Source organism: Lagenorhynchus albirostris, chromosome 9 (genome assembly GCF_949774975.1).
Source record: "Lagenorhynchus albirostris chromosome 9, mLagAlb1.1, whole genome shotgun sequence".
Classification (NCBI taxonomy): Eukaryota; Metazoa; Chordata; class Mammalia; order Artiodactyla; family Delphinidae; genus Lagenorhynchus; species Lagenorhynchus albirostris.
The window spans coordinates 106472428-106499638 of NC_083103.1; the positions used below are offsets into that span (position 1 = coordinate 106472428).

The following is a 27211-nucleotide window of genomic DNA, read 5'->3' on the forward strand; positions in this document are numbered from 1 at the left end:
GAAAGTTACCACTGCACGGAGAGACCAGGTAGATAGTTTAGGTGAGAAAGTAGAGATCTCATCACCTAGAGTTTTCATGGAGTTAAATACAGAGAAAAGACTGGTAAAAAGTGTCACTCAACTATTTTACTATCTGTTATGTAACATATATTGGGGCCACTTTGAAAGATTTTGGTAAAGAGTTAGCTTATGTTAAAATACGTTTTCTCCTTGTGACCAAACCTGATTCCTTGTAATGCGACATTATAGTTGGACCAGTTACAAGTGGTCCTACGATTTTGTGTTACAACAATTTCACACTCTATGCCCCAGCAACACTAAACTGCTCATATATTTCCAAATACACCATGTTGTTTCTTATTTCTACATCTTTTATCTTTCTGTCTCTATTGCCCAGGATATTCCTCTTCTCCTCTCCCTCACTCATATTCTTCCCTTTCCTTTGACTAAACCCAAACCGATTTTTGAGTCATATTAGTAGTCACCTCTTCCAGGAAGCCAGCCCTGATTCTCCCATGCTTCCCAGTTGGAGTGAAATGATCTCTCCTGTGACTATGCATGTATCTCACTGTGCTATAATTAGATTATCACTATGCCTGTGTCTCTCACTAAATGTGAGCTCCTTGAGGAAAAGTATCCGGCTATTTATCTTCTAACCCCGGCATCACGCACAGTACCTGACACGTAATAGGCGCTCACTAATTCTTTCTTGAATAATTGAACAAGTGCATAAATAAATAAATAATTGAAAGAATTTTGTTTCTAGCTGCCATCAATTTAACCAGTCTAGGCTCCCTCTGTAAAATGCATAGGGTTGTCCCTGTTTTAATTTATTTTATATATTTTTCTGTCTGCATTTTGACAGAAGACCTTTGTGAACATATGAGAATAAGTCAGAATGGCAAGTGGCTACATTTGAGGGATGATCTTGGTGATAACGGGGAGTTGGAGCTGGAGTTGTGACAATGATGACGATGTCACTGCAGTGTTTTATAGGATCCAATGTGTAGTCAAAGCACACAAACAAGGAGAAGTCCAGAGAGTCCAGAAAGAAGGGAAGTCTTGGCAGGTACCAAAGGACAGACATAGTCTGGGAGACGTCCAGAGAGACAAAGCTGGAAGGATCAACAGATCTTAAGAGCAAAGGCAAAAAATTAAACAAATAAATAAGTAAATAAATAAATATATGAGAAAAGGAAAAACAAGCAAATAAATACAAAAAGAATTAATTTTCTCACATATTTCTGCAATAATTTTCTCCTTAGATATTTCTTCTTTTAGCTTTATTTGATCGTGTGTTTCTATGACAATGCTTTTGTAATATTCTCTAAAGAAAAAATAGAAGGTAATTTGATCTTTAAGTAAAAAAAAAGAGTGAAGGCAGGTGAGTTGTGAGCGCACAGGTCGGGTGATTTGGGGCAGCAATGCCACGAGACAGGGATAGGCAGGCGGTCCAGCTAGATGCTTCAGCACAGAGGCTGTCTCCTGGTCCTTTTTATGAACTCCTGCTGGGAACTGGGGTGCCTGAGTTCTCAGGAGCGCAATTCCAGCTGGAGGTGGCCTCTGAGGCTTCCAGGTCCATTTCACCTTAGCTGCCATCAGAGGTGCTGGAAATATCAGGAGATTCTTAAACTACAACTCGAAGTGTTCCAGCTGCTTTCCTGCCCTCGGGGACGGGAAGTGCTCCTGGAAAGGTATCCAGAGGGTTGTGGGCAGCCTGAAGCCGAGGCAGGAGTAAGATTAGGAGAGGGGTGCTGGGAGGGGGAGAAGGAGTGGATTGGGGTGCAGCCTGGCCCGGGAGGAGGAAGCTCCAGATATCCTGCCAAGTGATGTTCCGGGACCCCTGAAGCCAATGACACTCTGAAAATAAGACTCCTTCTTCCGTTAGCTGTGCTGGCAGCATCCTCACTGCTCACAAGGGAGACATAGGCTTTCCCTGCAGCTGTAATGACTGCATCCGGTTCCAATGGTGCAGGGACACATAAGCAGGGGCTCCGTAGAGCAGGACGAGGCCCAAGGGAGTCCCGAGGAGAGAAGAAAGCACTTCCAGACGGCAATGGTGTGGAGAGGGGAGGTGAACTGAGCGGAGGGAGGGTAGGGGAAAGACGGCTGGAAGGAGAGGACAGGCAGCTCTGACTACATCAGTTACTTTACTAAACATTACTCTTAGGAAGCAAAATCATCCAGAGTATCATTAAAGGAAACGATTTCCAGCACCCCTGAGGGGTGACTCACCAATAAGTGATTCTGGAGTGGGGAAACTGTTGATAATACAAGAAAGAAAAAAAAAGAGAGAGAGAAGGAAAAAAGGGAAAAACAAAAAGAAAAGGCAGGAAGGGCTTCAGTGGCCACCTCCTCTCACTAATGAGGTTTTGCAGGGATGGGTTGGGGAGCCCTTGGGCTATGCTTTAGGCGGTCCAGGGGAGATCAGATTCCCTCACCTCCTCCCCACTCCATCTCCTGTGTGTGTGAGTCAATCACAGCCTCCAGCTGGGAAGCCCAGATTCAAAGTGACAACTCTTTTTTCTTAATGATTTCAGTTCCCCTTGATCCCACTCACATCCAGCGGGGGTTCCCTCTCAGAGGCTGGACCATTGGGAAGACTGGAGTGCCCCACTCCAATTAAATCCTCCAAGTGACTTCCTGTCTCCTTCTTGCCCTCCCTCCTCTGCATCCCATATGAAGAGAGGCAGCCAATTAAGCATGGGCACTACCTTTAAGGAGAAAAGGATTTGCCCCCTCCGCCACCTTTTCTAGAGTCACACCCTGACCTCCTTCCTGAGGAGCTAAGACCGGGCACCGTGGAAGCCTAGGATGGCAGGTGCTCTGAGGAACAAGACAGGATGGAGATGCATGCAGAGAGGCGTGGTGATCCAAGGACAATGGTGCTTCAAGGACAAAGGACGACCCTGCCTGAAAAAGTTTCAGCGTTCCACCCCCTACCGGACTCTTACTCGCCCTCCCTGCCATGTTGAGATGGTTACAAAATTCCTGAGCCCACCTGGGCGATGCCCACCTGGGCAATGGGACCTGTCCCAAATAAGGAAAGGCATCTGGCCTCTCCCACTCCCACCCTATTGAAGGAAGGGTATATGTGCCTCAACCAATCAGTAAATGAAATTTGCACCTCAGACCACTCCTTTGTTTTCTGGCTATAGAAACTGATCAATAGCACATGTTTGGCCTCGACTCTCCCAGACCACTAGGAAGTCAGCCCGCTGTTCTGGCAGCCACCCTTTCCTCTAATAAGTTCTATCTTCTTTACATTCTGCCTTGTGTCTGGAAATTCTTTTCCAGCCCGCGTTCAGACCACAACATTTGGTGGCCCCTACGGGGATCTCCAGGGGGACCTCTTTCCCCACCTCCTCTCCTCATTCCTTGGGACTCTCTGTGAACAGGCAAGTTGCTGTGGAAGCAGCAGAGGAACTCTGGCCAGGGCCACACCCTGGTGTGTTCTGAAGGCTCCACGGCTCACTTTGCCCCAGTAACTGCCGCCCAGAACGGGTGAGGGTCCCTCTGTCTTCCTTCCGCCCGAGGACTGGGCCGATTGGTATCGTGTGGGCACGGGTCTGGCATTTAAAAGCCATTAGGGCACCTGCCGCTTGAAGACTCCCATGAAAGGATAAGGGAGTCACGGAATGGACCAGGCTCTTAGAGCGTCTGCCCCCAGCAAGACAGCTTCCTAGCAACGTGAGGCACATCGTGGATGAAGCAAAACAAGAAGCCCACAGCCCCTTGGCCACCACCTCCTCAGTAGGGTCAGAAGGCGGAATCCTCAGTCCTCTTTTCTGTCGCTTCCGCTTCTTTCTCCTTGGCTCAGACTGACTGCAAAGGACCTCACCGCCTCTGGATCGTACCAGGAGCTCCTTCCCATCCCTGAGAGTCTTCTGACACTGAGTCAATTTCCAGCTGGCTTCCGGGGATTCCCCTCTATGGTCACTGGTGCCTTAGTCGGACGGAGAGGCCACTGAGACAAAGAGGGACAACTTTTCTGCCCGTCAATGATTCTCAGTGCCCCCATTCTGCTGCATTGAGGCTAAGAATGGGTTCAGGTACGTCTATTCCCTTAGACTCACCTCTTGGTTTTATTTTCAGGAATTGGAAGGAATTTGACCCAGACAATCTCAAAAAGAGGCTCATTTTCTTTTGAAATATGGCTTGCTTCCAATACAAACTGGGGGACCAAGAACAATGAGCTCTTAATGGGACACTAAATTACAACACGATCCTCCAACTTGATCTCTATTGTCGGAAACTAGGAAAGGATTCCGAGGTGCCATACATGCAGGCCTTCATGGCCCTCAGTCAGAATCTGAGCCTGAGGGACTCCTGTCACGTGTGTCTCTCCATTGCTGCTTTAATGCCTTGTCCTCCCCCCTCTCCTCCTTCAGCTTCACTACCTCGTCCCTCCCCATCTCCCCCTCCACCAGATATCTTGGATGACCCTTCTTGTCCCCGATCTCACCAGTCTCCCCCTCAACCTTCTGCATCCCAACGCCCACCACACCTGGAAGCAGACCTTCCCTCCCTTCCCCACACTCTGTCATGAGCAGCCCAATGCTCTGAATCGACTCCCAATATGCTTCCCTTACAAGATGTCGCTAATGGAGACCTAGGTACTATCAGAGTTTCTGTCCCCTTACCCGTGTCTGATCTCTCTCATATTCAAGGGAAACTGGGCTCCTTTAGCCAGGACCCCTCCAGGTTTATCAGGGAATTCCAGGCCCTAACTATAGCCTTTGACTTAACCTGGCCAGATATTCCTGTGGTCCTAACTACCTGCTGCATCATGAGGAAAAGGCCAGGATCTGGGCCTTGGCTCAGGCCTGGGTAGGTGAGGCACATGCCAAAATCCTAATGAGAACCGGGCGGGGGCAGAGGCAGTCCCACGGGCAGACCCAGGATGGAGACACCAGGCAAATGAAGATGGACCAGCAGGAGGGCTCACTAGGAGAAATTACGCGATTACCTGCCTACTAGAAGGTATGAAAAAGGCAATCATCAAAGCTGTCAATTATAATAAACTCAGAGAAGTCACACAGGAACACTCGGAGAAGCCGGCCCTTTTTCAGACCCAATGAGCAGAGGCTATGAGGAAATACACTAACCTAGACCCTGAGACCCCTGAAGGTCAGGCTATACTTGCAGTTCACTTTATAAGCCAGGCGTCCCCAAGCATAAGACAGAAATTACAGAAACTAGAGCAAGGGCCACAGACCCCATTTCCTGCCCTGTTGACACGGCCTTTAAGGTCCTCAACAATAGGGAGGAGGCTTCTAGGAACAGACGAGAACCGAGAGGAGGGAAAATTAAAACGGCACGCTCAGTATACGGCTCTTGCCATCGCCCAGTGCCCCCACGACAGGGACCCACGGGAGCCCCTCTCCCGTCTCGGAGACCACCGCTGAGCTGCTACCAGTGCAGTCAGCAGGGGCACAGTGTCAGGAACGGCCGCACCCCACCACCCTATCCCCCCGTGCCCTTACTGTCGCCCAAAGGGTCATTGGAAGAGGAGTTGTCCCTGCCGCCCTCAAGCGGGGAGGCCAACGCCACAACCTCTCAACACCAGGCGTATTTCAGGTCCCAGCCCCCTGGGCCGAGGTCAAGGCCAACTGCCCCTGTCGGTGGTAATTGACTAGCAGGGGCAAGAACCAGATTGCGGTCTAGATCTGGGGCTCCTGGATGTGGATGACTGACGGTGCCCGGGGCTCAGTCTACAGGCGTCTATGTTCCCCATAAGACCAGAGGAGCCCTGGGTAACCCTGGATGTGGCAGGGGCTGTTATAGCCTCCCTAACTGACACAGGGGCTACTTACTGAGCCCTGACCTCCTTCTCTGGTCCCACTCGCTGTTCCTCAGTCCTCTTAACGGGGATAGACGGAAAGCCCTCCCATGGCCATTTTGCACCTCCCTTATCCTGTTCCCTTGGAAATACTCTAGGCACCCATTCTTCCCTAGTTCTCCCAGCCTGTCCAATACCTCCGGGAGGCCAGGACCTTTTAACAAAATTTAAAGCCACTTTATCATTTACGCCAGTAAATACGGGCTTTAATAGCTACCGCGAAGCCTACTCTAGATTAGGTCCCACCCCATATCCTCCACCAAGTTGCCCCGGAGATAAGGGACACCTCCACTCCTGGCAGGTCCACCACCGCCGCCCCAGTAGCCATCCATGTAAGAACCCTAACTCTTTCCCTAGGGAACTGCAATACCCACTTAAGGAAGAAGCCTTGAGGGGACCTACAACCTCTGATTTCTAAATTTCTTCAAACAGGACTACTCGTCCCCTGTAACTCCTCATGTAATACCCCGATCTTCGCAGTAAAGAAACTTGATGGTTCCTACCGTTTAGTTCAAGACCTAAGGGCCATTAATCAGGCTGTGGTCCCTATTCACCTGATAGTTCCTAACCCATATAACCTTTGAGCCAGATTCCAATACAAACCCAATGGTACTCTGTCCTGGATCTAAAGGGTGCCTTCTTTTGCATCCCAGTCTATTCTAACTCTCAATTCCTGTTTGCCTTTGAATGGAGAGACCCTAATACCAAGTATGCCCAGCAGCTTACTTGGACAGTCCTACCCCCGGGTTTTCGGGACAGCCCCCATTTGTTAGGCCAAGCACTACTACCAAGACCTCTCATCACTGACATTAGAAAAACAGAGGCTGCCTACTTCAGTACTTTGATGATCTCTTCACTTGTAGCCCAGAAGGACTAACTTCAGAGAGTAATACTATACTTGTTCTCAAACATTTAGCAGAACAAGGGTACCAGGGCTCCCCAGCTAAGGCACAGATCACCTCCCAACAGGTTACCTTCTCAGGACTAGTGTTAGCCCTGGGAAGAGGCATATTGCTCCTGACCGTAGAACACTAATCTTGGATATGGACCAGCCAGCCGCTAAACAACAGCTTAGAAGCTTTTCAGGAATGGCAGGCTTCTGCCGAGTTCGGATTCCTACTTGTGGACTGTTAGTTAAGCCTCTTTATGAGGCCCTCAAGGGACCAGAGGATCTCACCCTTGAATGGACTCCTGACATGGAAGCAGCCTTTAAACAAATAAAAAAAAGCCCTAGTCACGGCCCCAGCCCTAGGTCTACCAGATCTGACAAAACCGTTCTCTCTCTTTGTTCATGAGAAAAAGGGAGTAGCCCTGGGAGTATTAACCCAACCCTTGGGACCATCTTAGCGCCCAGTAGCCTACCTGTCTAAAACCCTAGACGTGACATCTCAAGTGTGGCCCCCCTGCCTTAGGGCACTAGCTGCTGCAGCTGTACTAACAGGGGAAGCTCCCAAACTAACAATGGGTCAGCTGCTTACCATTTTTTTTTTTTTTTTGCCGTACGCGGGCCTCTCACTGTTGTGGCCTCTCCCGTCGCGGAGCACAGGCTGCAGATGCGCAGGCTCAGTGGCCATGGCTCACAGGCCCAGCCACTCCGCGGCATGTGGGATCTTCCTGGACCAAGGCACGAACCCGTGTCCCCTGCATCGGCAGGCGGACTCTCAACCACTGCGCCACCAGGGAAGCCCTGCTTACCGTTTTTATACTCCACATCAGGTCATGGATATCCTTAACTCCAAAGCATTTCATTAGATTTCGGACAGTAGAATCCAAAAATATCAAGCTTTATTCTTGGAGGGATCAGAAGTATCGATTAAGCCATGTACCGCTCTAAACCCTGCCACTCTCTTGCCCAGCCGAAACCCCGACACCCCTCTGCTACATTCCTGCCTAGAAGTAACTGATCATACCTGCAGTGCCAGGCCAGGCCGACAAGACACCACCTTGCCTAACCCTGATGCAGAATGGTTTACAGATGGCCTCAGCTTTATTCGAGAGAGCCAAAGCATGTCAGGATATGCAATAGTCAGTTTAACAGAAGTAATGGTATCAGGCCCACTTCATGGGGCAGCTACTTCTGCCCAGAAAACAGAGATCAGAGCACAAACTAGAGCACTGCAGTTGGGAAAAGGACCATGAATTAACATTTACACAGACTCAGCATACGCTTTTCATGCAGTCCATGCCCGTGCGGCAATCTGGAAGGAAAGGGGCCTGTTGACCATGCATAACACTCCAATCAAACATGGGCCAGAGATTCTGGGCCTGTTAGAGGCCATAAAGGCCCCTGAGGAGGTAGCCATTACCCACTGCAGGGCACACCAAAAGGACCGGTCAGATATGACTAAAGGAAATAATACGGCAGATAGAGAGGCCAAGAGAGCCGCCCAAAATGTCCTACAGGCCCCCTTGATCCCAAGTTTAGACTCTTCAACCCCACAAAACTCACAGTCAGAACTAAAAGAGGGACAAACCCGTGGATTCACTCTAGCCCCAGAGGGGTGGTTACAGAGCCCGGATGCCGAGCTCCTTCTACCAGAAGCCTCCCAGCGCAAGGTTCTAAACCGCTTTCATCAGGCTACTCACTTAGAAGCTAAATCCCTCTTTAAACTGGTAGGGCCAATTTTCACAGGGAAAGGAATTCTCTCAACCCTCCAATCTATATCCCAGGCCTGCCCAGTCTGTTGCCAGGCCAACCCAGAAGGGGCTATAAAACCCCCCGCCCCACTGTTTCACCCGGTCCAAGGCCGGGGGAACCAACCAGGAGAAGATTGGCAGATAGATTTTGCCCACTGCCCCCTTGTAAAGGCTTTAAATGTCTCCTAGTAATGACAGACACCTTCACGGGATGGATAGAGGCCTTCCCTACTGAGACTGAGAGAGCATCCGAGGTTACCACTACCCTTGCGGAGCATATCATACCTCGGTTTGGGCTGCCACGCTCATTACAATCAGATAACGGCCCCGCGTTTATTTCAAGCCGGACCCAAGGGGTTAGCGAGGCCCCTCCAAATCAATCATTATCTTCATTCGGCATGGCACCCTTGCCATCGAGACACACCAGACATGGGTCACCTTCCTTCCCATTGCTCTCCTAAGAGTCCGGATCACTCCAAAGGCCAGGACTCATTCAAGTCCTTATGAAATCCTCTGTGGAAGACGATTCTTAAATATGGACCTTCTGGTGGATCCAGAAACTCACCCTCTGCACAATATCTCCCAACGTTAGGACTGACCCTTAAAAGTATCTGGGAATACCGGGATCAAAACAGTCCCAAGCCTGACCCCAATTTCACAGAAACCCCTCCCCACTTAACTCCAGGCCACTTGGTATACGCTAAGACCCTTCCACAGGATCAGAGGCCATTCACAGCACTGTGGACAGGACCATATCGAGTCCTACTGACCACCCCCAAAGCTGCCAAAATACAAGGCTTCACTCCTTGGATTCATGTGCCGCGACTAAAGACTGCCGCTCCTCCAGAGGACGAAAATCCTCAGCTAGTTGAAGGTTCACCCGACGCCCCCTACAGTTGTGAGCCTCTGGACGGCCTCCACCTCCTCTTCAAAAGACAATCAGGTGATGCCTCTCCAACCCCCGAGTCTCGACAGCCTGATTTTCAGTCTTATCACCGTGTTTTCTTTTCATGGGTTCTCTCTCTCCCCTGCGTAGTTTTATGCCACTCCTGTGGAACTACCTCCTGGCGTTCTTGCTTGACTCAGGCATCCCTAAGGTGACACAATCATAATTTCTCACACCCTGCCACCTCCTCATTTAGATGTATACGATTAATCAGCTCCCTGGTCTACTTTTTTTGTCGTCTCCATCATCTCTCTCTGGTAGACCACCCCCTATTACCACCTCAACACTCCACTTTTACTACTTTTTATTACAAGATATAGACCTTCAAAATCCCACCTATCCATCCTAGCCCCTTCCCAGCAACAACAATACGTATATCAGTTAACACGGGACAAAACCCTCCAGGGAGACTTTCAAGATTATACCCCGGATCAACTCTATCAATATTTAAATATAACTTCCCAAGAACTGTTCTGATTCTTCTTTCTTTTTCTATCTTCGCTCATACATATAACCACATCCATATTTACCGACAGTTCAGGAAGCCCTTCAACTTCTTAATCGGCCGTCTCTGGGTTTATACAGGAACTGCTGGATTTGTGCCATGGTTTCCCCCTGATATGGCCTCGTGGCACTCCCCATTCCACCAGCTGAATGGAGCCAACCTGAATCCTATCTAGCCCCCTCGTATTTCAATAGACCCCAGAGTAAAACCAACTCTAGATCATATACTCCTCAACCACATACATCAAAAACCTCACTATAACCTTCGAGGACCCATATTCCCTTCAGTTTCTATGGTATGATCAGCCCCTCTATGTGTGTCCTCCCCCTCTCATCCAGGAACCTCAGTAGGTAGATTCCTCAGTATCTCCTAGTACTGCAATCATACGTTCACTCTTTCCCCTACTCGAACGTGGGTTCCCCTCCTAACCAACAGAACTAACTACCCCCATTCTTATTATTATGATTCCCCTTTTTACAAAATTTACTTCCCCAAACCCCCCAATATAACTACCGATTGGACTCAAGCTAGCTATTTTGGAACTTCCATCTGCCCTACCCCGTCTCCAAGTTGTCCCTACAAAAACCACAATTTTGGGTTCTAACCCTTGAATATTAAGCAAGAAGAATGTAAGACACTTAGGACACCTGAAGACTATGACGTAGGCTGGTACCCCACTATTCCCTCTTGTAACCAGGCCTATAATTTTTTTACTCATCCCTCAAAAGTGGCTTCCTTTCCCCTTTAGCCAGAATGACCTTAGCTACTACTTATGAGGGAAGAGAACATTCCCACACTCATTTAGGGAAACCATACTTCAACATCACGTTGAATGTATGCTTAGATCCTACAGATTGCTCCTATTTCTTATGTGGGTCTAATGCTTATTTATGTCTTCCAGCGAACTGGAAGGGGACCTGTACTCTTACATACATTATTCCTAACCTTACTCTTGTAAATGACACTATCCCGCTTCCCTTATACTCTCAACCTCATAAACAGAGACGGGCAACTCTCACTATAATCAGTCCTAGGTATCTCATTGGGATAGAAACAGGCTCAGCTGGACTTTTAAACTCCATTTTCACTGCCCGACAGCTCTCTCTTGAACTCACACAACAGATTGTCAACCTAGCAGCTCAAATTAACACGCTACAAGAACAAATAAATTCTCTAGCAGGAGTGGTTTTACAAAATAGAAGAGCTCTTGACCTCTTAACAGCTAATCAGGGAGGGACCTGTGCAACGTTAAAGGAGGATTGCTGTTTTTTTGTCAACCAATCGAGAAAGGTCCAGACTGATCTTCGAGCCATTACTGAAAGAGCTAATGGAGTTTACAAGGAAGGAGTCTCGGGGGATTTGACTGGTGGGACTTCAAGACTAATATCTGGTTCTGGTTCTCTTGGCTAACCCCTTTCCTAGGCCCTATAGTGGCTTTTCTACTTCTACTAATCTTCGGGCCATGTATTTTTAACCTCCTTGTTAAGTTTGTCTCTTCCAGAATACAACAAATAAACCTCCAAATGGCGATGCAACAAGAATACCGGCTAGACAACCCTTGTACAACCCTTGAACAAGCTGCTATCACTTTCCATGGGGCCTGCGCTCCTCCCTATATACACCCTGACAGAGACCAGGCAACAAGAACCCAGGGCCCCACGAGGCCCTGGCTCAGCAGGAGGCAGCCAGAGAGAGTTCGTTGCCCCTTCTTTTCACAAAGAGGTTCCCGAATGCCTGAGAGGGAATCAGGCAGTTAGGTAGCTATGAACAGTGTATCCAATAGGGCCAAGGAATTGGATTGGCCCTATAAATAAAGAGAGGGGGAATGTGGTGCTCCAAGGACAAAGGACAACCCTGCCTGAAAAAGTTTCAGCGTTACACCCCCTAGTGGACTCTTTTTTTTTTTTTTTTTTCCTCCTGGTACACGGGCCTCTCACTGCTGTGGCCTCTCCCGTTGCGGAGCACAGGCTCCGGACGCGCAGGCTCAGCGGCCATGGCTCACGGGCCCAGCCGCTCCGCGGCCTGTGGGATCTTCCCGGACCGGGGCACGAACCAGCATCCCCTGCGCAGACTCTCAGCCACTGTGCCACCAGGGAAGCCCCCTACTGGACTCTTACTGGCCTACCCCACCATGTTGTGACGGTTACGAAATTCCTGAGCCCACCTAGGCAACGCCCACCTAGGCAAAGGGACCTGTCCCAAATAAGGAAAGGCATCTGGCCTGTCCCTCTCCCACCCTATAGAAGGAAGGTATATGTGCCTCGACCAATCAGTAAACGAAATTTGCACCTCAGACGACTCCTTTGTTTTCTGGCTATAAAAACTGATCAATAGCACATGTTCGGGCTCAACTCTCCCAGACTACTAGGAAGTCAGCCCGCTGTTCTGGCAGCCACCCTTCCCTCTAATTCGACCTTCTTTACATTTTGCCTTGTGTCTGGCAATTCTTTTCCAACCCCCATTCGGACCAGAGCAAGAGGGAAGCCCCAAACTGCAGCATCACACACATAAATCCATGAGCGTAAGATGGTAAAGTCGCTCACACAATTCGTCCAAACTGAACAGCATGGTGAAGGCGAGTCAGCCCAACTCTTGACGTACATCCCCTTTATAAAGCTAATGAGTTTTCCAGCACAAGTCATAGGTTTTCCACAAGGACAGGATGGGTCAGGAATCGAGGAACACCTTCCAGATCACAGATCACCACCCTCTGGAGACCCAGGCTGGTGAGAGCCTCACTATTAGGTAAAAATCTGATAGAAAGAAACCTCGGCAGTAAGACTATCTGGTCCCCGGCATGGTGGCCAATTTTTAAAGAAGGATGGACTAGGAGAGATGGTGGGGAAAACCGGAAAAAAAGCACTTTAGGGATGAAACTGGAAGTGCCCCCAACCGCCTAATGCAGATCAAACTTGAGTGCCTTTGAAACTGAGCAGGACCCTGCGGGGCTCTGCGGCACAAAAGCCTTCCTGTGTCCCCCATTTCCTGATTACAGGAAATAGGCTTCATTCAGCCTCCTTGACCTTCCCTGAGTTCCAATGGACAGGTTCAGGTTCAAACAGATGCTAATTAGGAAAGGGAGGCGATGCAGAAACAAGGGAGGAACAGTCAAGAAATAATACTGCAGCCTTGGGGCAGGTCCTGGTTCTCCCTCAGGGGATGCACATCACAATGTCTTGGAGCTGTTTTGCAGATACTGAAACTCCCACCAGGTGGAAGAAGTTAACTGTCTGCTGCCCACAAGCACACAGACCCCAGACAAGTTGGAACCAGAAAGTTTATGATGCTGACTCCCACTTACCTCCCCACCAACCAGTCAGAAGAATGTCCACCAGCTGATCACGCCCTCTTTGAACCATTACTATAAAACTCCTCACTACCACCTCCAGGTCGGAACACACAGTTTTGAGGGCATTAGCCCACTGTGGTCCCCTTTGCCTGGCAAAGCAATAAAGCCATTCTTTTCTCCTTCACCCAAAACTCCGTCTCCGAGACTTAATTTGGTGTCAGGGTACAAAGGTCGGATTTGGCTTCACCTTCCCCAAACAGCTTCACTCACACACCAAACTCCCCCTTTATCCCCCAGACAATGCTTCCCAGATCTGGAGGCTACTCTAGGCAGACCCCTACAGCCCTCTGCTTTATTTTCCTCTGGCTTCTGTAAGATAGGTGCAAGACTGACAGATAAGCATGCAGTCATTCAGTAGGTACCTTCTGGTCACAAGGCACTGCGCTAGGTGCCAGAGAACATCACAAACGTTTAAGCCGGGTACCTGTACTCTTATGTGCAGGGAGGGGAGAGGTATCTCCTCTGGCTGGGATGGAGCACACCATCTCAAGGAAAAGTTAGTGAACCAGTGAGTGAATACATTAAGACAAACCAGGTGTTTGGTCCCGGAGCAGCGAGAGAGCTGGGCGAGCACAGAGGCTAGGTGTGGCCACCCTTGTATCCTCGGTGCCTCCACCTTGGTCAGCCTGCTCCACAGCCCCTGTGGTCACCTGGATGAATGCTGTGCACCCGATGTACTGGCGTGTGTCTGTCTCGGCCTGATTCTAGCTGATTTAGACATGGAAGCCCCTCAGCAACCCACCCAGAGCTCCCTAGTCAACTTCCAGGGTCTTCCCTGACCCATGATGGAGAACCAGGACCCCAGGCATCCCCTTCCCTGTCTCGTTTCTATGAGAAAGAGGCTATCTCAGGTGGCGTGGCACCATCCACACCATATAGCAATGTCAGGTTTATGAGTCCTTCCCCTGCTCCGCTCTGGGCTCAGAGCAGGGACCATGCTCTGTTCAACTCATTTACCTGCAGCTTGTCCATCACATGGTGAATTTAACCAGAACTACTGTGTCTGTAAGTGACAGAAACCCAATTTAAAATAGCTTGAGCAAGAAAAGATGATTTATAGGAACTTTGGTTCCTTTTAGAGATGCAGAGGTTTTCAGAAAGAGATGTAAACGGCTGTGAAAAGCAACACCAAGAACTGCAGGTGCTCACAGCTGGCCCTGAGGTCCTTTCAATCCACCATCAAGGGGGCTCGTCCAGGAGGTAGGGAGGAAACAAACTTCTCTGACGCTCCTTCAACATCTGTCCAGATGAAGGAGCTCCATGTCTAAATTAAAGTGCATCATCTCCAGAGGCGGCTGCAGTGCGTGAGCATGGAGCCAGGCTGCTTATTTTCTACTGAAGCCTACGATTTTGTTCAGAAGCAAAAGTCACTGTGGACCCACTGCTGAGGCCAGTTAGATCTACAGTACTTGTAAAGCTGGTCTCAATTTTATCAGTGTCCAACTGATTTCAATGGCATAATCTGACATGGCAATAGCAAAGAGAAGGATTTACAACAGAAGACAGGCAGCTCTGGATGCCTTTCCAATTCTGATTTTACTTTTGAGTTAGTTGGGCTTTTCACTTGCTGTGATACATGTTAATATCCCCTTTTACATTATAATCTAAAAAGCATTTGGAATAGATAATTCCATTCTCCCTTCCTCCACAAGGGTACATATTATTACTAACTCCTTCCTGGTTGATTGTGTGAAATTGAGACAGAGGTTTAGTGATCTGCCAGATTTACATAGATAATGAGTAGATCAGACATGCATTGTTCCTGGTTAAAGCCAGACATAAGAACATCACATTTCCAAGCCCTCTTACTCGCAACTGTCTTTGCATTTTCTAGTGACTTTAGAATAAACACCAAATTCTGTAAAGGGCTCTGTGCGACCTGGCCCCTGACTCCCCGACCCCAGCCCATGGTCTCTCCTGCTTTCTACACATTCAAGACACGGTTCTTTCAGGTGTACAGAAAAGTGATTCAGTTATACATACATATATATATATATTTTTTTTTTTTCTTTTCAGATTCTTTTCCCTTATAGGTTTTACAAACTATTGAGTATCCTGTGCTATACAGTAGGTCCTTGTTGGTTATCTATTTTATATATAGTAGTGTGTATATGTTAATCCCAAACTCCTAATTTATCCTTCCCCAGCCCTCGCCCCTCCTATGGCTTTCCCCTTTGGTCAGTATTGTAAATCAACTATACTTCAATTTTTAAAAATTGAAAAAAAAAAAAAGAATTACTTTGTCATAGGGGAAAATGCAAGTTCTCTGAATAAGCAATTAATTTGGGTAAAATGCAACTGAAATATTTCTGATCTTTCTCTGTCATGTGAAAATAAACTTAAAATGATTTTTCCTCTAATAAAACTAAAATTGACTTAGGAATAAAAAGATGCAGTTCTTTTTTTTCTTGAAGAAGCACACACCCCCTCACCTCAGGTCATTTGCACATGCTGCTTCCCCTCACCTGGAAGGTTTCCACGTAATCTGGCCCCAGCGCATGACCATATCCCCATCCCTGTCCCTACTTAACTCCTGTTCATCTTTTTTTTTTTTTCTTTTTCCTGCTGCACCACATGGCTTGTGGGGTCTTAGTTTCCTGACCAGGGATCAAAGTTGGGCCCCCAGCAGTGGAAGCACAGGTCCTACCTCTGGACTGCCAGAGAAGTCCCTCCTGTTCATCTACTATGTCAGTTAAAGCATCACTGTCTCAGGAAAGACTTACGCTTGTCTAGCTCATACTGCCCGGCCACCCGTCCTTATAGCAGTTACCACACTCAGAAATTACATATTCTTGGTGATCTGAATAATGACTATCTCCCTGACTAGACTCTAAGCTCCATGAGGGCAAGAATCCTGTCTGTTTTACACACCAGGGTTGCTACAGAGGCAAGCAAATATTCTCAATGCATCAAAGGAATGAATGAATTCATGCAAAAGAGAGAAATATCAACACCATCTTACAACAAACATCAGGCAGCATTTCCAATTCCAACTTTACATTTGAGTTAGTTGCGCTTTTCACTTGGTATAGGACATGTTAATATCCATTCTTATTTTTAGTATCTAAAAAACCGAGGGAAGAAGCTAAGTTTCCTTCAGGGCAGCCCTAATTTCTAGCTTCCCCATTTCTGATATACATGGTTGATCAACTCTGTGTAAGGAATGTGAGTAGCATTAAGTACAGTCGCACATCAAGAATAACAGTTCAAGGGCTTCCCTGGTGGCGCAGTGGTCGAGAGTCTGCCTGCTGATGCAGGGGACACGGGTTCGTGCCCTGGTCCGGGAAGATCCCACATGCCACGGAGCGGCTGGGCCCGTGAGCCATGGCCGCTGAGCCTGCGCGTCCGGAGCCTGTGCTCTGCAATGGGAGAGGCCACAACAGTGAGAGGCCCGCGTACCACAAAAAAAAAAAAAAAAAGAAAAAGAAAAAGAATAACAGCTCAAGACATCATGACTGCTTGCGCTAAGGTAAGTTATTTCGCCTGGACCCTCAGAGAGAGACCCCTGGGGGATTATTTTCTGTTTCTTAGTGAGGGCTTCTTCCCAGGGAGGAAGAGACTACCAAGGCACATGAGCCCACATTCCTAGTGTCCCAGGGTTTGATTCCCCACTTTGGAGCCAGGGTCAGGGTCATCAGCTCCATCAGCTCCACAGGGATGCTGGCTGCCTGCATCCCTCTGCCAGGATGGCTCGCTCTGCCCTCCCCCTGCTCACACAAAACAACTTCAGCCTCCCAAAGAAGAGATTCTCAGGAATTTATGACTCAATCAACTCACCCAAAAGGAGCATAAATGGGATTAGTTTTAATATTGTTAAGTTGCAAAAATACAGGCATATGTGCATGCCAAAGCGAAAATGTACGCAAGCAAAAGAGGAAAACATATGGGCACCCATATGGTGAAAAGCGCATTGCTAGACCTTCACACACTTCTCATTTACAACAAGAACCAAAGTTAGTGAACATAAATTTGCTTTGCAAAAATATGAGAGGAACAGCTTGTTTGCCCATAACTGTTCCACTGAACAAGATATGGATAACCTTGATTTCTCATCTCAGACACCTCTTTCTCACACTCTGGGGATTAATTAGGCTCTAAACACAACTTCAGATTAGAAACAAGGATTCTGGCTGCCTCGCAGGGAGACAAAGAAGTAGGAGCAGGAGTGGGTGAGGCAACGGGTCAACTAATAGGCAATTCCTGTTAGTGGCCGGAACTCGCACCTGGGATGGCTTAGAAGAGAAATGAGGTTGGTAGGTCTCAGTGGGTTTATTTTAATTGAAGCAGAGTAACAACAGAGACCTGCCGCAGACAATGGCAGCGAAGTGTTTTTCATTTGGAGGCTTTTTTCTTAGCACAGTACTGAGTGGTGGCTAGAAACTGTCCAGACACAGGAAGGTAGGTGTGGAATTAGAGAGGAGAATGTAAGCACATGGGCACCCTTGGGTGCCCCAGATAACAAGCAGAATTTGATAAAATGTATCACCTTATATTGTACCTGTTCCACCCTCAAGGGATGGGAGCCATCTTTGTACAGCGGACAGAACTCGAGACTTGAAAAACAGGGATGAGGGTCCTTTCACAGGTCCTTTCACAGTAACCTTAGTTACTGTGAGTCATTCGCCATTAACTTTTTCAAGTCTGTTTCTTTGCCTGGGAAATAGGTAGAATATTTCTTCTTGGATCTATTTAGAAAGTTGCTATAAAGTCACTTGAAACGATGCATGTGAAAATATTTCATAAACAGTACATTTTTACGTAAGCTGTTATTAGTGGAAACCTAGAGGTTCATTGTATGTATGATTCCTAGTTTGAACTTTTTATTTTGAAATAATTATTGATTCCCAAGAAGATGCAAAAATAGTAGAGAGGGGTCCCAGTACTCATCCCCAGCTCTCCCAGTGGCCGGCATCTTATGTAACTAAAGCACATTGTCAAAACCAGGTAACTGATAAGGGCACGAAGCAATTAACCCCATGATGGGGATTAGATCCCACCAGTTGTTGCATGTACTCATTTTTTTTTTTTTTTTCCCAGTACGTGGGGCTCTCACTGTTGTGGCCTCTCCCGTTGCGGGAGCACAGGCTCCGGACGCACAGGCTCAGAGGCCATGGCTTATGGGCCCAGCCGCTCCACAGCATGTGGGATCCTCCCGGACCGGGGCACGAACCCGCGTTCCCTGCATCGGCAGGCGGACTCCCAACCACTGCGCCACCAGGGAAGCCCCATGTACTCATTTTTTATGTCTTTGTGTAGAATTTGAACACTTCATCACACATTGTCAATTCATCTAACTACCACAATAATCAGGACATGGAGCCAGTCTTTCACTGCAAAGCAACTGCTTCGTGCAGCCCCTTTCCCTCCCCGCCCCAACTGCTGGCAATCACTGATATGCTGTGCATCTTTGCAATTTTCCCATTTGGGGAATGTTATAAAAGTGGAATCATACAGTATCCCCACCCTTTGAGACTGACTCTTTGCGTTTGTATAATGCCCTAAGGCCCACCCAGGATGTCAAGTGCCCCAACAGTTCACTTCTTTTTATTTCTGAAATGCATTTCAAGGTGTAGATGTGACATAGTTTGTCTAACAAGTCACCCCTTGGACTGTTTCCAAGTTTGTCTATTACAAATAAAACTGCTATGTCATTCTGAATATTTAGACGTACCAGAGAGGTACTGAATCACTAATGAATGACCCAAGACGTTGAGGAACAAGAGACAAAGACAGAGATAGGAATAAGCATAATGATGGGCATAATAATACATAAAAAGAAAAGCACAATTATAAATATTAGCACTTTCCTTTCAGGGCTGCTGGGACATTAAATTAGTTAAAACATGTAAAGTGTATAACGGGTCTTGACACGCAATAAGCATGATGCTAACATAATGAGTTCTCAGGCTGACTATAAGCTACAAGGATTCTGAGAAGTAATTTAATTAAAGCATGGCACAACAGCAATTTAGAAAACTGCTGGGCAACTCATATATGTGTGTCCAGTGCAATTACAAGCCTTCCATTCATTTTTTCTTTTGGTCCTTATAATATCTGAGGAAGTTGGCATAAATAGCCCCAGTCTGCAGTCCAGGAGATTGGGGATCCTGGAGATGACATGATTTTTCTAAAGTCACTCAGATTGTCAAGGCTCAGGCCAGATTTCAATCCCAGGTCATAAGGGCCTGAAGTCTAGTTCCATCTAGAAGCTGACCCTGCCAGCCATGAGGAACCGACACCTTCACGTGAGGGAGAGTTAGCGCTTCTGCCAGCCATGAGGAACCGACACCTTCATACGAGGGAGAGTTAGCAATTCCTTTATGTGTAATGTTAAGGACCTGGCAATTTCTTTTAAGACTTTCCTCTCAAGAATTTCTAGCACGAAAAATAAGAGCTGCGGTAGAAACATTCTGGGACCAGTACATCTCCTAACCTCAATACCTAGCACAGTGAGCAGGAGAGAAAGACCTGCTCAGCTAGGTCAGAACCAAGGATGATGATTTTGTTGGAGTTATCCCTCTTCTCTTCTATGGAATTCACTGGTCTAGCAACCTCATACGTGTAGAACAAAGCTGCCCACACTCCCCCCAGCATATGCGCCACTTATCACTTATTCCTGAAAGCTCACGGCCTTTCCTCAGAGAAGGCTCTCCCCCATACTACGTTCTCACTTAGGACGCATCCCCTTGGTTACATGGATTGTTGCTCACGACAAATTAGAAGTAGATAGAAGAAACACGCGTAAAAGGCACACGCGTTCTTTAGGAAGCATTGACAATCCTCTGATTTGAGAGAAGGAAGAAAAGGTAGAGGAACTATAAAAAACTGAAACAAGAATTTGAGCAGTATTTTAGGGCCATGTTCTTTGTTATCCAGACCTCAAACAGTGAGACACAAACAATTGGTATGCACGATGTTGATATTACATTTTAAAAATGAGGCCAAATGCCATCCACTCTCCTCAAGGCAACAGAGATGAGCGTAATCCATTTTTAACCTGCTTCCATTAAAGATGACTCAAGTCAATGCATAAAGGAATCAGCTTTGGTTACCTGGAAAATTCACTTCTGTGAAATAACTCATTCTCTTGCTCCCTGAGGTATTACTGTATAGGAGTCGATTGTAGCAGCAACTCACTCACAGGTGAGTAGCTGTCATCTTAAAATCTCCATGGAGAGGAAACAGGAAAGAAGACTTTATTATTCTCCCCAAACATCTGGTCTTTCCAAATATGTCATTGGAAATGGGGCCAGGTGTGCAAGCATTGCAGTGGATTATTACGGCGCCTTAAGAAGGAAAGAAGACCCTCCTTCCAACCCAACGGCCTGGGCTGTGTCCTCCGCTACTCCCTCTTCCAACATGGTTTTCACATTATTCATACTTTTGCATTCAACGAATGCTGACCCAGAGCTGCTTCTCCTGTCCTTCAGGAAGGGAAGAGAAAATCATTCTTGGAACCCACCTGTGTCACAGTGTATCCCCAACACACTGGCTCCTTGCCAGTCCACTTTGGCTGCCTGTGTGGGGACTGCCCACTTTTCCCTGGCCTGGGATTCCATCATGATCCTAGTTTCTAAGCTGTAGGTCAGTCAGAGCAGATCCTATGTGTGAAGTCTACTAAACAAGAGCCGTATTCTCCAGCAAATCCATGTGAATATATATATACACACTTTAAAGAGCCCATCATCTGCTGCTGAAAATAGATTAGATACAACTTTTATATCTAAAGCTAAAGAACAGATACTTGGTCAAATGCAACCCCTGCCCCCCCCCCCCGAATGTGTGTGTACTTAGCACTTTGCTTTGAGATGTCCCCAGTGTTACTAATCATGATCCTGTAAAAACCTCCAGCTTTCCTCAGAAGTGAGGCAGATGTGCTGTGGGGATGCCTTCCTAGTTTCTGGGAATCCTGGTGCGCCTGTCAGTATTGCCAAGGGAACTGGGGGTCAGAGGACACCAGCTGCACATCTAGTCTGGACAGAAACACTAGGAGTCTTTATATCCACAACTGGAGTCACGATGATTTTTTTGTTCAAACTTTTCACCCTGCTTTCATAAGAAGGACTTGCTTGGGGTTTGCTTGTTTGTTTTCTTTCTTTTTTTTTTTTTTTCTTTGGGGTACACGGGCCTCTCACTGTTGTGGCCTCTCCCATTGCGGAGCACAGGCTCCGGACGCACAGGCTCAGCAGCCATGGCTCACTGGCCCAGCTGCTCCGCGGCATGTGGGATCTTCCCGGACCGGGGCACGAACCCGTGTCCCCTGCATCGTCAGGCGGACTCTCAACCACTGCGCCACCAGGGAAGCCCTTCTTTTCTTTTTTAAATTGAAGCATAGTTGATTTACAATGTTGCTTGTTTTTAAGAGGAAATAAAAACCTAAAGATACCTAAAAAACCAAGTTACTTCAAGGGGGCTCCAAGGAAAGTGGCAAGGATGGGACTACTGACATCATGGAAATCGGAAAATGCCCTCAGGGCTCCCTTCCCTGCCTACCCTCAGCTCCAATCAGTTTTTAACATTTTACCATGACCTAAAATGCTTCCTTTTTCAACTACCATTTCAGCCATAGATCGTACTCCTGTTTTGTTTTGTTTTTTCTTTAGAGCTGCATTTTTTCCTTCATTATGTCTATGTACTTTTTGTATTTCAGAGATTCCTCATTGTTTCTAATCCACAAATGATTACTATTTTCTAGTGCGATCATGGATTTATGAGTTCATCTTTACCTTTTTCTATAATTTATAGAAATTGTCATGTGCTTAGTCTGTCATTTTAAACCATAACCACTATTCTTAATCTTTAATAATCTGCCCATTAAAATATTATTTTTCTAAATGGAAGCTTATTTATTCATTCCTGCTATATAGATCCCCAAATTTAAACAATAGTTTTCAAACGTTGTATTAACATTATCAGAACACAGCTGTCTAGGGGGCTATGTTCTCTGATGTAATTTTGTTGGAATTTCAAAGGAAATGTCATTACAACTTCTATTTCTTACTCTTGCTTGCTGAACTAAACAGTCAATTGTTTTAAAAATGCTATTTGTTGTTCAAGTTATATTGGCTGCTCTTCTAAACCTTTGAAAGCAACTTCCCAAAGTCGCCCCAACTCCAAGTGAGAAGGTGTGTCCTTTTAAAAATAAATATTAGTGGTCACCCTGCAGGTACAAATTTTAAACGTGCAAATCCTCCAGGTTCTAGTGCTTTTCAAACTCGGGAAATGATGCTTTGAGTTTAAATGTTTAAATGTCACTGAGAGGCGGGGAAGAAAGACAAAAGGGGAAATCAGAGACGGCAAAGTGAAGGCCAGAGCGATGAAAACACAAACGGGAACTTGAAAGCTGCACACAGGCTGGGAGACTTAAAGAGGAGAGAGGAATGTCAATTTGGGATTTTTTTTGGAGGCTGCATTGCAACTATTATGTTATATAAAAGATTAGGAATATGTCTGAATCTTTCTTATTTTAAGAGGGAACCCTTACCATGGAACCATTATAAAGAATTGCTTTAAAACAGTTCCACAAAGTCAAGGCACCTTCCAAAAGATTCCTAGGCTGAGAAAACTATGTGTTTAGGATCACATAAATGCACTGAAATTAGTCTGATGGTTAGACATATTTCTGTGTATAATGTAAACCAAAATTCCCCCTGACTTTAAGCAAAATTTCCACGGATGGAACTTGTATCTTTGGGAACACAAGCTACGGCTGTGTTTATATTAAAGTTGAGCTTTGTGATATCTCTTATACCTCTTTTAATATTCTTGTTAATATTACTTTATAATGCTGACATTTTGGATTTCAAACCTGAGGTCTTTACACAAAGGATGTCTGGTGGATTTATTATCATTAACAAGGCAGGGGCTGAAATATGTATTCTCAATGTACATAGGGAACATGAGATAGTGAAAGTCTGAATAACGCTCCTAGTAGCACATCCAGTCTTTCATGTGGTGAATGCTTCTCACATAATTAATGTTCCACATTAGGGGCACATTTTCAGGTCATTATTTCCTATATCTCTGTAGGTATAGTTTTCAAATTTTATTGAGATTTAATTCAAAGACAACAAAATGCACCCATTTTTAGTGCAGCGTTGATTCGTTTTCACTAATTTAAGCACCAATATAACGACCACGGTGCTCGAGATTTCCATCACCCCAAAAAGTCCCTTGTACCCTTTGTAGTCAATTATCCAAACACCCCAACCCTATGTAACTACTGACGTGATTTTAGTCACTCTAGATTAGTTTTTGCCTGTTGTAGAATTTCATATAAATGAAATCATAAAGTACCTGGGGTTTTTTTTTTCCGCTTCTCTTATTTAGCAGAATGCTTTCGAGATTCATCCATTTTGTTACATGTATCAGTGGTTTGTTCTTTCTAATTTCTGAGAAACCATCTGTTGCTTAAATTTACCACAATTTAACTATTTACCTGTTGAGGGTTTTGGTTTATTTATAGTTTGAGGCTATCATAAATGAAGCTGCTATGAACATTTGTGTACAATGTATATCTGTGGACATATGTTTTCATTTATCTTCGGTAAATTCCTAGAAGTGGAATTGCTGGGTCATATGCTGAGTGTATGTTTAACTTTATTAACAAAGTGTTAAACTGTTTTCCATAGTACTTATACTGATAGCAACACTTTTGCCCCTTTCCTGTTTGTCCATTTCCGTTCCCCTCTAACCTTAAAAGACCCTAATTATAGGAATGAGATCACTAGGCAATTTAAACTAACTCCTGACCTATGCTCTCCTGAATGCACACCATGCCTAGTCTAACCTGTTGGTTCTTTTCCTAGATAAAAAGAAGTAAGACTAGCTCTTTACCCCAATAGCCCCCCCAAGCAACCCTGAAGGCAGATGACATCTGAGGAGAGAGTCAGCCAGTCTGCATGCAACGGAGAATGATGCAGAACCCAACCTCCTGCCTAAATGATTCACTGAGATTCTTCCCCCCTTTTTCCCTTTAAAAACTGTCCTGGCTGAGCAGAATCTTCAGAGTTGGTCTTTGGACATGAGTCCACCATCTCCCTACATTGCTGGCTTTCATGATTAAAGCACTTTCCTTTCTACCGACACTTGCCTCTCGAATTATTAGCTTTTGAGTGGCAAGCTACTGAAACTAAGTTCAGTGACAATACCATTCTGTGGTCCCACAGTTAATGTATGAGTTTCAGTTGCTTCACATCCTCATCAACACTTGATATTGTCAGTCTTTTAAATTTTTGTCATTCTAGTAGTTGTGTAGTGGAATCTGATTACAGTTTAATTTTCATTTCTATGATAGATATGTTGAGCATATTTTCATGTTCTTATTCCATTCATATATATATTTTTTGTGAGTTGTCTGTTTCAGTGTTTGGTTCACTTCAAGGTAGGTGGTTAGAATCATGTTGTAAGAATTCTTCATACAGCACAGATGTAAATTCTTTGTCAGGTATATGCATGGCAAATATTTGCTCCCAATCTGTGGCTTGTCTTTTCATTTACTATTAATGGTATTTTCAATATTGATGAGGCCAGTTATGAGTTGAATTTCATCCTCCACCCCGACGCCCCCAAAAGATACCTTGAAGTTCTAACCCCAGTGCTTCAGAATGTGACCTTATTTGGACATAGGGTCTTTATAGAGGTAATTAAGGTAATATGAGGTCATAAATGTGGGCTCCAATCCAATGTGTTTGCTACCCTTATAACAAGGGAAAATTTGACACAGAGAGATGCACACAGGAAGAAGGCCATGTGACAATGAAGGCAGGGATTGGGGTGATGTACCTACAAGCCAGGAAACACCAGCAGAAGCTCGGGGAGAGGCCTGGAACAGAGTTTCCCTCACTGGTCTCAAAAGGAACCAATCCTGGGCTTCCCTGGTGGCGCAGTGGTCGAGAGTCTGCCTGCTAATGCGGGGGACACGGGTTCGAGCTCTGGTCTGGGAGGATCCCACATGCCGCGGAGCGACTGGGCCTGTGAGCCACAACTACTGAGCCTGCGCGTCTGGAGCCTGTGCTCCGCAGCAAGAGAGGCCCGCGCACCGTGATGAAGAGTGGCCCCCGCTTGCCACAACTAGAGAAAGCCCTCGCACAGAAACGAAGATGCAACACAGCAAAAATAAATAATAAATTAATTAATAAACTCCTACCCCCAACATCTTCTTAAAAAAAAAAAAAGGAACCAATCCTGCCTACACCTTGATCATGGGCACCTAGCAACCAGAGCAATAAGAAAATACATTTCTGTTGTTTAAGCCATGAGGTCTGTAGTACTTTGTTATGGCAATCACAGGAAAATAATACAAAAGCAAAGTTATCATTTTTCTCTTAGGCTTAGAGCTTTGAGTGAACTAGCAAGTCCTTGTCTAGCTCAACATTACTAAGATTTACTCCTAGTTTTCCTCTAGATTTATATTATTTTATATATCACACACAGGCATACTCCACACATTTTCCTTTTCATTGGGTTTCACGTTTATATTTTCTAATGCCTGAGAAAGCACTTGTTTCTTGTATAATTTATAGAATTAATCAGTTTCTGTTAACAGGGTAAATACATCAGGTGGCTCTTTGCCCATCTCTCAAGTTCAACTTAGAGTAAGTTTTATTTCCAAAGGGATAAGGTCCACTGTCCTTTTGGTTCCCTTCCTATTAAGTTGGAGATGATCATAACTAATGCTTTAATACCAATCACTGAGCGCCCAGCACAGGCACTTGACCATTTCCAGCATCCTTCTTCCACTCTGGGTAAGTGTCCTGAAAGCACTGAGAAGGAGATCCTTTTTCTCCTGGATGCACAAAATAACACCAACATTTTCAGTGCACAGTCTAGCTTTCTAGCCCTCTACTTCAAGAAAGGACAGACAACCCACTGACCCATGCATCCCCACCTTGAGATATTAGTATCTTTGTTGGAAGTTATTCTTATGGCATCTCTGTCCTTCATAGTTGGGAAAACACAAGTCTTCTAAGGTCATAAAAAGGACAGAGAAAATAACTCAGTAAATGTTCTCTACAAACCCTTCTTTAGAACGGAATACCCGGTGACTGATGCATGTAATCTATTTGTTCTTCCATCACTATGTTACAAATACAGCATTGCTTTCTGAGTCTTGAACTTTTGTTGTGCATTAGAAGCAAGTCTTCAATATACCAACTCTGAAAACTTCCTCCAAGTAAATGACTTACCCTTGACTGACAGGTGTCTCCATGTCACCGTTGGTTCAGGTCTGCCGATAGCAAGACACAGCAGGGTCACACTACTCCCCTCATTCACGGTGACGTCTGAGGAGATATTCATGATCTGGGGAGGAACTGTAAGGAGACAGAGGGGAAAAGAAATATATGAGAACGATTCTTGGCACAAAAGGAGGTGTTAGCCTATAAATATTCATACAGCATGTTTTTAAAAATAAATATTATTCTCAATAATAAATTTTAGAGTTTTATGCTTGATTCGCCAAGGATGTGACCATTAACACAACATGTATAGGGCACTCATGGAAGCAGCTCTACATAATGTCTGGATGTACCAGGATGCAGGTGTGTGTGTGGGGTGCTGGGGAAACAGTAACTGAAGAGACAGGCATTACTGATGGTTGATGGAAAAGCAGAACCAAAGGGAAAATACAAAGTTTTCTAAGAGTTCCTATCGGACCCGTGTGTTCATTCCTCGTAGTGGAACCCCTGGCTTATGCAGGAACCACACACGTAATCCCCAGCTCAGCCTTTGTTTCCAACGACTCATTCACAAAGCCTCAACCGCACTGGATTAGTTACCATTTCCTGAGCACTCCAGACTATTGAATTCTTTGACCTCACACAGGTTGTGCGGTCCGGGAATTATTTTCTTTCACATTTCTCTTCCTGGAAATCACATTTCTTTTCCTGGAAATTCTTGCTCCTTCCTTAAAATGTATCCTTTACAACTCGG

At 45.8% G+C, this 27211-nt stretch overlaps 1 protein-coding gene across 2 annotated transcripts in view; it reads right to left on the bottom strand.

The window, feature by feature from the left end:
- Positions 1 to 27211, bottom strand: part of OPCML (opioid binding protein/cell adhesion molecule like) — a 500180-nt gene that overhangs the window by 80533 nt on the left and 392436 nt on the right. For both annotated transcript variants that reach the window (XM_060158022.1, XM_060158021.1), the window contains exon 3: positions 26467 to 26592. In XM_060158022.1, the coding sequence (XP_060014005.1) occupies positions 26467 to 26592 (126 nt within the window). The remainder of the gene's footprint in view (positions 1 to 26466; positions 26593 to 27211) is intronic.